This window comes from Myotis davidii, unplaced genomic scaffold (genome assembly GCF_000327345.1).
Source record: "Myotis davidii unplaced genomic scaffold, ASM32734v1 scaffold147, whole genome shotgun sequence".
Classification (NCBI taxonomy): domain Eukaryota; kingdom Metazoa; phylum Chordata; class Mammalia; order Chiroptera; family Vespertilionidae; genus Myotis; species Myotis davidii.
In genome coordinates, this window is record NW_006383010.1 from 152,924 (window position 1) to 164,036 (window position 11,113).

Sequence of the window (11,113 nt, forward strand, 5' to 3'; positions counted from 1 at the left end):
TCAGGCCGACGCTCTGTCCAGTGAGCTAAACCAGCCAGGGCTCTAAACATCTTACTAACACATTTTGAAGGCGTTATCCTCTGGCTGGGGGGTCATGGAGGAGGCTGTGCATCGGGTTTCCTTACATCCTGCCTGCAGTCCATCGTGGCCCCAGCGTGGCCCAGCCCATCCACCTGGACAGCACCCAGCTCTCCAAGAAGTGCATCAGCGACTATCTGTGGAGTTTGGTGGACACAGAGTGGTAGCTGGGAGCCGCTCGGACTGTCTTGCACATAATGGGAATCGTTTGTGGTGTGTGGTTAGTGCCTTGGTGGTGAGATCAGCTTAAAATTAAACATTTAGCCCTAGCCGGTTGGGCTCAGTGGATAGAGCATCAGCCTGCGGACTGAAGGGTCCCAGGTTCGGTTCCGGCCAAGGGCACATGCCTGGGTTGCTGGCTCGATCCCCAGTGGGGGGCGTGCAGGAGGCAGCCGATCAATGATTCTCTCTCATCATTGATGTTTCTATTTCTCTATCCCTCTCCCTTCCTCTCTAAAACCAATAAAAATATATTTAAAAAAATAAAATAAAAAATAAATAGAATTCTGCCTCTGCCACCTAATAGTTGAGTGACTATTAACTAACCAAATAACTGAATTTTTCAGTTCCCCTATTTATAAATTGGGCTAATAATACGGACTTCCTAACACTGTTGTGAATGCTAAAGAATACCCAGTCTGGAAAGGACCCAGCTTAGCACCTGGGGGCAGTAGTTGCTTACTAGCCATTATTAATAAAAGAAGGGTACATAGAGTCAGGCTCTACTCTAGTATTTTCAGCATGTGGGTCAGACACAGGCACTTGTTCATCATTTATATTTCGTAATCTACTCTTAAAGCACTGAGTCCAAAATGAGATGAGACATTGATTCGGAGTCTACCAGGCAGCTCAGAGGCAGGAGGCTGAAATGTTGAACCTGTGCAGTGAGGGCCTTTCTCCAGCATCCTGAGTTCACATTCTAGGCTGAATCCAATCATTTTTATAGCTACTTTGAAGCCTTTAAAATTATTCATAATTTTTGAAAATATTTTCCATTACAAAAAGAGCATGTATTATAATAGGGCGAATGTTTATTCACAGGCCACTTAGTTTTTTTGTGTGTGTTTTTTTTTCAAGTCAGAAACAGGTCTTGTGACAACCTAGAAAAATATTGTTCAACATCCCCACCTACTGGTGACTCTAAATAATATTATTGAATTAGTGAAAGATGTGAAAATTCCTAGTTTTAAAGATATAATATACGACTAATAATGGTGATGATTATTACCATTAATGTGTACTGAGCACTGACTATATGTAGGAGTCCTTTTCAAGAGCTTTATCGATATGGTAAATCACAGGATAATAAACTGCTTTGGATTGAGTGACTCTAGCATAAGGAAGAAATAATTTTAAACATTATCACTGGGCGAGAGAACAAATCATTTACTCAATCTAAATTGAGTAAATCTAAGCATTGGGTCCACATTATCTTGTGTCTGGAGGATTGCAACAGCCTCCTAAGTGGCATCTCTCCCTCTAGTTTCCCCCCAAGCCAGTCCATTCTGCACTGTGATAGGGAGGGAGCTGCGTTTCCTACAGGGCTTCCCACATAGCTACCCATACAAAGAGCACTTCATGCCTACTGCTCACTTAATGAGGCAATGAAACATTACATCCTTCCATTTCCTCGTATGAAGAATGTTCATCAAACATTGGAAGGTCATGAATTTGAATAAGATCACTTTATAATGTTAACTTTTGAATTATCTATGACATGTATTCATATTTCCACAAATTTTAATGAGTACCAATTTTTCTAGCTTAAAAATTTGGATTCAGTCTCATCCAAGTGATGATGATATAATTGTAAATCTAACATATACATATTGTTGGCACATGGGATTATTTTTTCCCTCTGTGGGCTTGTAATTATTAATACCCCGGAACAGGGTCAGAATAGAACTCATCCTTACCATGACCCCGACTTTACTAAACTCTTTCTTTTTACCTTAATCACTTCCTGTCTCAATGTTTGCAATTTCCTTCTTTTTTTTTTAATGGTCTTTCTCAATCCTCTCATTTCTAACATTAAGTGAATGCTGGAGGCAGCTGGCAATCCATAGATTATTTAATGGAAACTGGTCATAGGAGAATTTTCCATTAGTTTAATTTTTCTTATATGGTTCACTAGCAAGTCATATAATGATCTTGATAATTGACCTTCTATTTCTGGAGAGACCAATTAACATTTATGTCTCTTATGTCTCCTTTCAAAATTAACTCATAGTTAGAAACAGATAATCAACTACCTTTTCAATGGGATTTAAGTTATAAATTAGCAGTTATAATAGCTATGCTGTAAGGATGAAGTGGTTATTTATTCAGTTCATAAAACTAAAAATTAGTTCACATTTACTGTAAGTTTGCGAATAAGCTTAATGTGCACTTTGGTTTTACATCTGATTTTATGTTGCCCTGATCGCCAATGAGTTGTTTCTGGAGACGTGAGCAAACAAAAATTACAAATCAATCAACCCAAAATGTGTAATCATGTGTAATTATTTGCTTTCCATGTTAGTGTAAATATTACTATAGTTTACTTTTAGTACTGTGTGCCATTTAATTTTAAGTTGATATGTTATTTTTAAAGTTATATATTCTTACTTATTTTAATGTGTCCAATTAGTATTGAAAGATATATTGCTAAAATTCAACATAGTTTGACCTATGTATATATGGAAATTCATATTTTTAGTATCAAAGAATTTAGAAAAATAACCAATGAGCATTTTTATTTGAAATAATAATTTGATGTTTTAAACTATTTTTGGTTTTATAAAAGTTACTATGAAAGCCACTTTTTGACTCCTCTATCCCTTATTGTTGCCTTCTCCCCACTTTATTTTTTTAACCTAAAATGTATGATTGTTTTTAAAATATATTTTTATTGATTTCAGAGAGGAAGGGAGAGGCAGAGAGAGATAGAAACATCAATGTTGAGAATCATTGATTGGCTACCTCCGGCATTCCCCACACTGGGGATCAGATCGAGCCCACAATGCTGACTGGAATCAAACCTAACTGGGAATTGAACCATGACCTCCTGGTTCATATATCAATGCTCAACCACTGAGCCACGCCAGCTAGGCTAATTTTTTTTTTTAGGATGGAACATGATCAACAAATCATTTTGATTTAAGGATAAAAATGGATTCTATTGCCTTTCTCTGTATTTTTCATTTTCTTATTTTATATTTATATTATATTTTTTAATTTTTTGTGTAGTAATAAAAATTCTCTTAAAATTTCACTTCACATCATCATCAATGGCTAACTGGAAATACAAGATATGTAAATTGTATATGCTTTCTAATGCAACAATTATTAAATTGTTTATTTCCTTCAAATGTAAATAACATACAATAATAAAGAAAATATTCTACATACAATGCCATATTCCCTTAATAGTATTTACTGATGGTGTAAATAAAGAATATCCCATATGCTCCTTTACAAGGAGCAGGAGAATGACCCAGCAACTTACTGGTGGTAGCCTTCTTGTTATTCAAAGTAGAGGAACAAAACCAGTGAGTGCCCAGGCATTGCTAAGAGCACGTAGTGCTGAACACGCGAACAGAGAAGTGATGGATATTCCTTGGAGCACTTCCTCAATAGGGCGACCCCAAGGCGATGGCATTGATTCCTTATCTCCTTTGGGTGTTCAGCATCTTTGGTAGGCTTCCCTCTTCCTGTGAGCAGGCTTATGTGTTTACCCCAGTGTGCTGGGGTCACATTATCCTTCGTGACCTACATGTACCACGGCACAAAAAACCAAACCAGGAGAGCGCTGTTGAGGCTACTGAGAGCCTGTGATCACATTCTCTTCTTCTTTTTTTTTTTTAAAAAAATATATTTTATTGATTTTTTACAGAGAGGAGGGGAGAGAGATATAGAGTTAGAAATATCGATGAGAGAGAAACATTGATCAGCTGCCTCCTGCATACCCCCTACTGGGGATGTGCCTGCAACCAAAGTACATGCCCTTGACTGGAATCAAACCTGGGAGCCTTCAGTCCTCAGGCAATGCTCTATCCACTGAGCCAAACCAGTCAGGGCCACATTCTCATTCTTCATCCTACCCTCCACACTTGCCCCCTCCTCCTTCCTTTAACTCTCTCCTCCACACTGCCTTTCTGATTGAGCCAATGCTACGTCATGATCCACCTGAAAGCATCCTTTATTGCATCCCTAAGATGTTAGACTATGGCTGGGACACATCTCCCCTCATGCCTCCTACAAGCCAATTTTTCTTGTCTTGATGTGAGAAATATTATACATTTATGATGTAATATTGATAAAATTTATTTCAAGTGATTCTCTGGTTCTGAGGTGTGTATTGCATATATCACATGTATTTCAGGTAATTCTGTTGTAGATAGTACAACTTCAAGAACTACCATTTTAATCCTTGCATTAGATATAACCAACTACCTCTTCTCTTGACCTAATGTTTACTTATTATATTACTAGAGGCCAGATGCACGAAATTCCTGCAAGGGGCTTGGTCCCCACCGTCATGACGGCTGCCTATGCCTCTGTCCCCGGAAGGTCATCCAGAGGGACGTCCAGTCTAATTAGCATATTATGCTTTTATTATTATAGATTCTATGTTTTTTTATCCTTTACTGGCACCGAGAAGCAATATGTTGTGGAAAAAGTAGCATTTACTCAGCTCCTCCAATTGATAAACTGTTCTGTAGAGATGATATATTGGGCTCAAAGCTATCAAGCACAGTGAGAGATGTGAAATAAATGCACTGTACATACAGTCTTAAAACCACAGCCTGGAGTTAGGAGGCATAGTTAGCCATTACACTCAGTCACAAGTCACATAACTAGTGATTTAAGCAAAACTAATCTTGTGTAGTTTGAGGAAATTACATGAGTTCTAAAAAGAGTTATTGATTTCAATATTGAATTTAAAAGGCAATGTATTCATCAAAATTACTAACGATTATTAGTCAAAGTAGTATATACAGCAAAGTGATTACAATCAGTACATCACAAGTCATTTTTATAAAATACAGATAGTTGGAAGGCTGAGAAAAAGTAAATGCTAAAGTCTTTTAATTTTTAAGGAACAGGAATTGTATGGAAAGGAACCATTTAGAGTACATTTCACCACTGTACATTGATACACAGTCATACACTGAGAAGAAAAACATGTTTGGAGCCAGTTATTGATTACAAAAAATAAGGGCAAACTTAGGATAAATCATGCATGCTGCTTAAATTTTAAAATTTAACTTATTAAATTTTAATATCTAATTTATTCTATATCATTCCTGATAGTAGATAAAACATGACTAAAATTCATACTTACAATATGTCTCTTAATTTCAATTATTGCCTCATATGATAGGAATGTTGGGACTAAAAAGCATTCTGTTGCTGTTTCTCCCAAATGAACACTGATATGACATGAAGCAGTTGTTTTGTCTTCATCTTGTAGATTACATATTATGCTTTGAAATTAAATGCTGGAAAAAATAGCATATTTTGTTACATAATTTGTTTTCTGAAATAATAGACACCTCAGCTCAAGGCCACTAGGAAAATAGGTGGTGTATATAATACTGTAAGTAAAATGTTCAAAAATGAAGAAGAATGTAGCCCTTAAACATGTTTAATTTATTTGGAGGGATAAGGGTTTAGACTTGGAATACCTTACTCTGTTTTTACCCATAGTGTGTGTCTCTGTGTGGACACTTCATTTCAAACAGCAGAATTCTCCGGGTTTGGGGGTGGAAGGAGAGATCTGCCTGGGAAAATTACATGCCACCTATAGGCAGAAACTCTCAGGTGCTGTTTTAGAGTGAAATGGGATACTCCCAATTTTCTCCCCAAAATGGGATGTACTAGTATATGTGTATCTGCGTGTGCAAATCTACCTGTGTGGATTCCTTAAGAAGTCAAATAGAAAATAAAGTACATATAATCTCCTTATCTACAGACTTATAAGGTAAGAATTATTTTTACCTGGTGTTTTTGTGTATACTATTACATTTGATCTTTATATGAACCCTTTAAAGCAAGTTATATTATTCAAAATCTCACTCACCTTTGAGTTCTAGTCTTCTTCATCTAAAAACACAAAAACAAAAAATCCCATCAAAAATTAAAAATTGTCTTAGCCGGTTTGGCTCAGTGGATAGAGCTTCGGCCTGCAGACTGAAGGGTCCCGTATTCAATTCTGGTGAAAGGCACATGCCTGGGTTTCGGGCTCCATCCCAGTAGGGGGAGTGCAGGAAGCAGCCAATCAGGGATTCTCTCTCATCATTGATGTTTTTATCTCTCTCTCTCTCTCCACTTCTCTCTGAAATCAATAAAAATATATTTGAAAAAATTAAAAGTTGCTCCATACTCACTTTCCAAAGAAACTGCTTTTCTCACTTGCTACTGCTACTACGAAGTCTCTAAAAGTTCAACCAACTTTTTTTGATAGGTAAGGCTGCCACCAATCCATTACTGCATCAGTTAGTTTTTGCTGTGTAACAAGCCATCCAAGATTCAAATAGCTTAAAACAACAATCATTTGTTAGTACACAGTTCTGTGGGGTCAGCAATTTGGGTTGAGCTCAGCTGGGCTGGCTTTCACCAGGACTCCCCATGAAGCTGCACTCAGCTAGCAAGTCAGCTTGAGTCTGTTTATTTTTAAAGTGGCTTCATGTACATCACTCACCCATCTGGCAGTTGGTTCTAGTTTTTGATTAATTCTGGCTGTCAGCTGGAGTGATGGGTTTGGTGACTCTAGCAAATTACCCCAGGCTTGGCCACATGGTGGCGGTCTCAGGGTTTCTAGCATCAGCAAAAGAAGTGAAGGCCCAGTGTGTAAGTACTTTTCAAGCCTCTGCTTGCATGTTTCCTAATAACTAAATTCAGAGTCAGCATAGGAGGGGGTTACCCAAAGGCATGGGTGTAGGATGCTGGAGTCATTGGGGACCAATACTGCAACAGATCCATCACAATCACTATGCATGCATCCTCAATATGTCTTGAATCACTGCTTTCTTTTTGCCTTCATTGCAATTGCCCTAGTTCAAGCCTTCATTTTATCAATCCACAATCCACTTATTCTTTATAATGTTTTTCTTCCTAAAACCCCTCAATGATTTATTGTTATTAGTTACTAGAGGCCCGGTGCACGGGTGGGGGCCGGCTGGGTTGCCTGAAGGGGGTCCTGGATCAGGGTGGGGGTCCCGCTGGGGGGCCTGGGCAGCCTGGGTGAGGGGCTGATGACTGTTTGCAGGCTGGTCACACCCCCTGCAGGGTCTGGGGTCCCCACTGCGGTACCTGGCCAGCCTTGGTGAGGGGCTGAAGGCTGTTTTCAGGCTGGCCCCACCCCCCTTAGGGTGTTGGTCCCCACTGGGGGGCCTGGCAAGTCTGGGTGAGGAGCTGAGGGCCATTTTCAGGCTGGCCAAGCCCCTGGCAATGGAAGCTCCCAGCCTCTCCTTTTTTTCTTTTATTCTGGGATTTATTTACCTTCTATGATTGAAACTTTGTTGCTTTGAGTGGAGCTCAGAGCCGGCTCCTCCTGGCTCCAGCTCTGGGGCCACAGCAGGCTGAAGGCATGTATCTGGGGATTATTTATCTTCTATAATTGAAACTTTGTTGCCTTCAGTGGAGCTCAGAGCAGGCTCCTCCTGGCTCCAGCTCTGTGGCCACAGCAGGCTGAAAGCATGTATCTGGGGATTATTTATCTTCTATAATTGAAACTTTGTTGCTTTGAGTGGAGCTCAGAGCCAGCCAGGAAGCTTGGCTTCCTCCATCACTGGAGCAACCAAGCCTCCTGCTCGCTTCAGCTCCGTGGCTGCTGGCCGCCATCTTGGTTGGGTTAATTTGAATATAGTCGCTCTGATTGGTTGGTGGGTGTGGCTTAAGGTGTAGCAAAGGTATGGTCAATTTGCATGTTTGTCTTTTATTAGATTAGATAATAAAGTATACATTTCTTAGCTTGAACAAGCCCCTCAAGGTCTGATCTTAACTCATGTTCCAACATGTCCCATGATGGTCCTTATCATTCAGTCTCACCCAACTACTGACTTTTCCAACTGGCCATGTTCTTTCTTGCCTTTGTTCTGTACATTCTGTTCCTTTTGTCTTCCACCTGTTGAATTCACACCAGTCCTTCAAGACTAGTTCAAATGTCGCATTCTCTGTGAAGCCTCTGCCTGCCCTCCTTGGAACCAGGCTGCCCTTGAATCCCCAGGTCATGATAATTTACTTTTGGTTACATGGAGGAGAGGAGGGAGGGCTGCCACCACTTTCCATTCATTTTTGTAACAAATATTTACTAGGGATTTACTATTTACCAGCTGCTGTTTAACATTTATATTTAATATTTAATTTGATTTGCAAGTTGCAGTTTTGCTATTTACTACATGTATTTATTATAACTTTATATAAGCAGTTCTCAAATACACATAAAACAATACATTATTTGCTTTTGTACGTGGACTAACCTAATCTATTTTCTTTCTTCACTATTGCAAACATACAGTGGTTTTATATTAATCTAAAAAAGACCATTAGCCCTAGCTGGTTTGGCTCAGTGGATGGAGCATTGGCTTGCAGACTGAAGGGTCCCGCGTTCTATTCTGGTCCAGGGAACATGCCTGAGTTGTAGGCTCAATCCCCAGTAGAGGGCGTGCAGGAGGCAGCCCCCCAGTGATTCTCTCATTGATGTTTCTATCTCCCTCTCCCTTCCTCTCTGAAATCAATAAAGATATATTTTTAAAAAGACCATTAAAACATCTTTTATTTGAAATGGAGAGAGAGGTCAGTGGTTACTTACATGTGAAGGACAAAGGCTACTGGAGACAGTGGATGTCAAGGTTGAACAAAGTAACTTTCAATAAAAAGTAAAGTGAATAACTAGAGAAGTGAATATTAAAATATTTTAAATGTACTCTCTCAATTTTTACCAGTAATAACATTGTAATTAAGAAACACATATATTTCCCTAGCTTTAAGATATCTTATGTGTACATTTGTATCCCTAGAATTATGTAAATATTTTGTATTTACAAACAATTATATGGCAAATTTTATTAAAGATAAAAAACTTATTCTGCTTTCAAAATTTCACTTTGAAGCAATTTTAATCTAGAGAAAAGTAAAGAGAATAATATAACAAGCACCTATGTGCTACCGAACAACAAATAACATTTTATTAGCATCAGCCACTCATTGGGGTTTATAGTATGGAAAGTTACAAGGCAAGATGATATCTCATCACATCCCTAAAAAATCCAGTGGACTCCAGAGGTTCTCAACCTGTGGTCGCGACCCCGTTGGTGGTCGAACAACCCTTTCACAGGGGTTGCCTAAGATCATCCTGCATATCAGATATTTACATTACAATTCATAACAGTAGCAACATTACAGTTATGAAGTAGCAACGAAAATAATTTTATGGTTGGGTCACAACCTGAGGAACTGTATTTAAAGGGCCAGAAGGTTGAGAACCACTGGTCTAGACACTTGAATGGGTTTAACAGCACTTTCTCAACAGAGATGCTCCTGGTCTAGGGCTGAGTTATTAGCTCTGGACCCCAATTCAAGCTGAAGTCCCTTTTCAAAGCTTAAGACACATGCCTATCTTTGTAATGATTGTGATAAAAAATGTTATTCATGAAACTGATAACTGTTTGGCAACAACTATAGTGAGTTCTGGCCCAGTCAGAGCTACTAGTTGAGCAGTTATTTTATTTTTTATTATATTTTTATTGATTTCAGAGAGGAAGGGAGAGGGAGAGAGAGAGATAGAAACATCAGTGATGAGAGAGAATCATTGATTGGCTGTCTCCTGCATACTCCACACTGGGGATTGAGCCTGCAACCCTGGCTCCTGCCCTGACCAGGAATGGAACCATGACCTCCTGGTTCGTAGGTCGAAGCTCAACCACTGAGTCAGGCTGGTCCTGCTTGAGCAGTTATTTTAGATAGAAAGTGCTTCTTCTGTTCCAGGATAGTCCCTAAAGGCCGCACTCCGGGAAATAACGTTTCCATTCCATGCAAGGGTTGTTCATTCGTCACAGGTGATGTGATTCTTTCTTTAAGCAACATTAGTACTTGCCATTCTCTGAACCCACCTGCTGGAAGGACAAGGTAAGGAGAAAGCCTTTGACAGAGAGGTAATGCCTTTCTCAGCGAGTAGTAGGGTTCAGGCCATACCACCCTGAACACATCCCATCTAGTCGTCAACAAGTGGAGCTAAGAAATGGGAAAGGTTTAAACACTCCCATCATCTTGGCTGTTTAGGCAAGATAATGCTCCTCAGTGGCAATCAGGCAGCACCCACCCCAAACCTCTACTGATTTCTCCGCCTTCAAGAGAGCACACGTTGTCATTTTCAACACACACGACTCTCTTGCCACTTTGGACTGGAAATGAAGTACGTATTGCGATTTCATTTTCACTTTAACAAATGTCCATTGTACCACTCAGAGGCACAAGACAGGAGGAATCCGCAGGGGCCCGGTTAACCGGTTACATAACAAAATACAGTACATGGGAGCGAATGAACCTCCAGGAAAGCGCGGCCTGGGATCCTGAGCCCTTGAGCACGCAGCAGGAGTCTGGACTCCTGTGACGCAACGGAGTCTGTCCCCAGGTCACGGAGAAGGGCCCTCACCAACCCCTCGGATTGCCCCCGAGTGAGTAAGCCCCGGCCCAGGTTGTGCATCACTGAACGGTGAGCTGGGGTCCCCCTCCCCCAGGCCTGGGCTCACAGGCGCATCGCTCCTGTCTCCTGAGAGTAGGGATGGGGACAGCGCTCTTTCCCCAGCCAACACAGGGGAGCGTTCTCTGGCCTTCCTGGGCTGGTTGTGGAGAGTGTCCTCGGGGTCCAGCGCCAGCTGAGAGGAAGGAAGGGGAGAGGGGGAGGAGATGTAGGGAACGGGACTCCATTGCCCCGGCGAGCGGGCGCAGGTGAGGAAGCCAGCTGGGAGGTGAGCATCCGTCCGGCCCGCAGACGGTGCGGAAAGGCGGCCCCTCCGCCACCGGCTCCCGGGGCGATCTGCGCCGTACC

At 40.7% G+C, this 11,113-nt stretch overlaps 1 protein-coding gene across 1 annotated transcript in view; it reads left to right on the forward strand.

Moving 5' to 3' along the window:
• Positions 1 to 94: 94 nt before the first annotated feature.
• The window catches only part of RFX6 (regulatory factor X6), a 55,439-nt gene continuing 44,420 nt past the window's right edge, over positions 95 to 11,113 (forward strand). The window contains exon 1 of the mRNA XM_006778495.1: positions 95 to 284. Coding sequence (XP_006778558.1) covers positions 95 to 284 — 190 coding nt within the window. The remainder of the gene's footprint in view (positions 285 to 11,113) is intronic.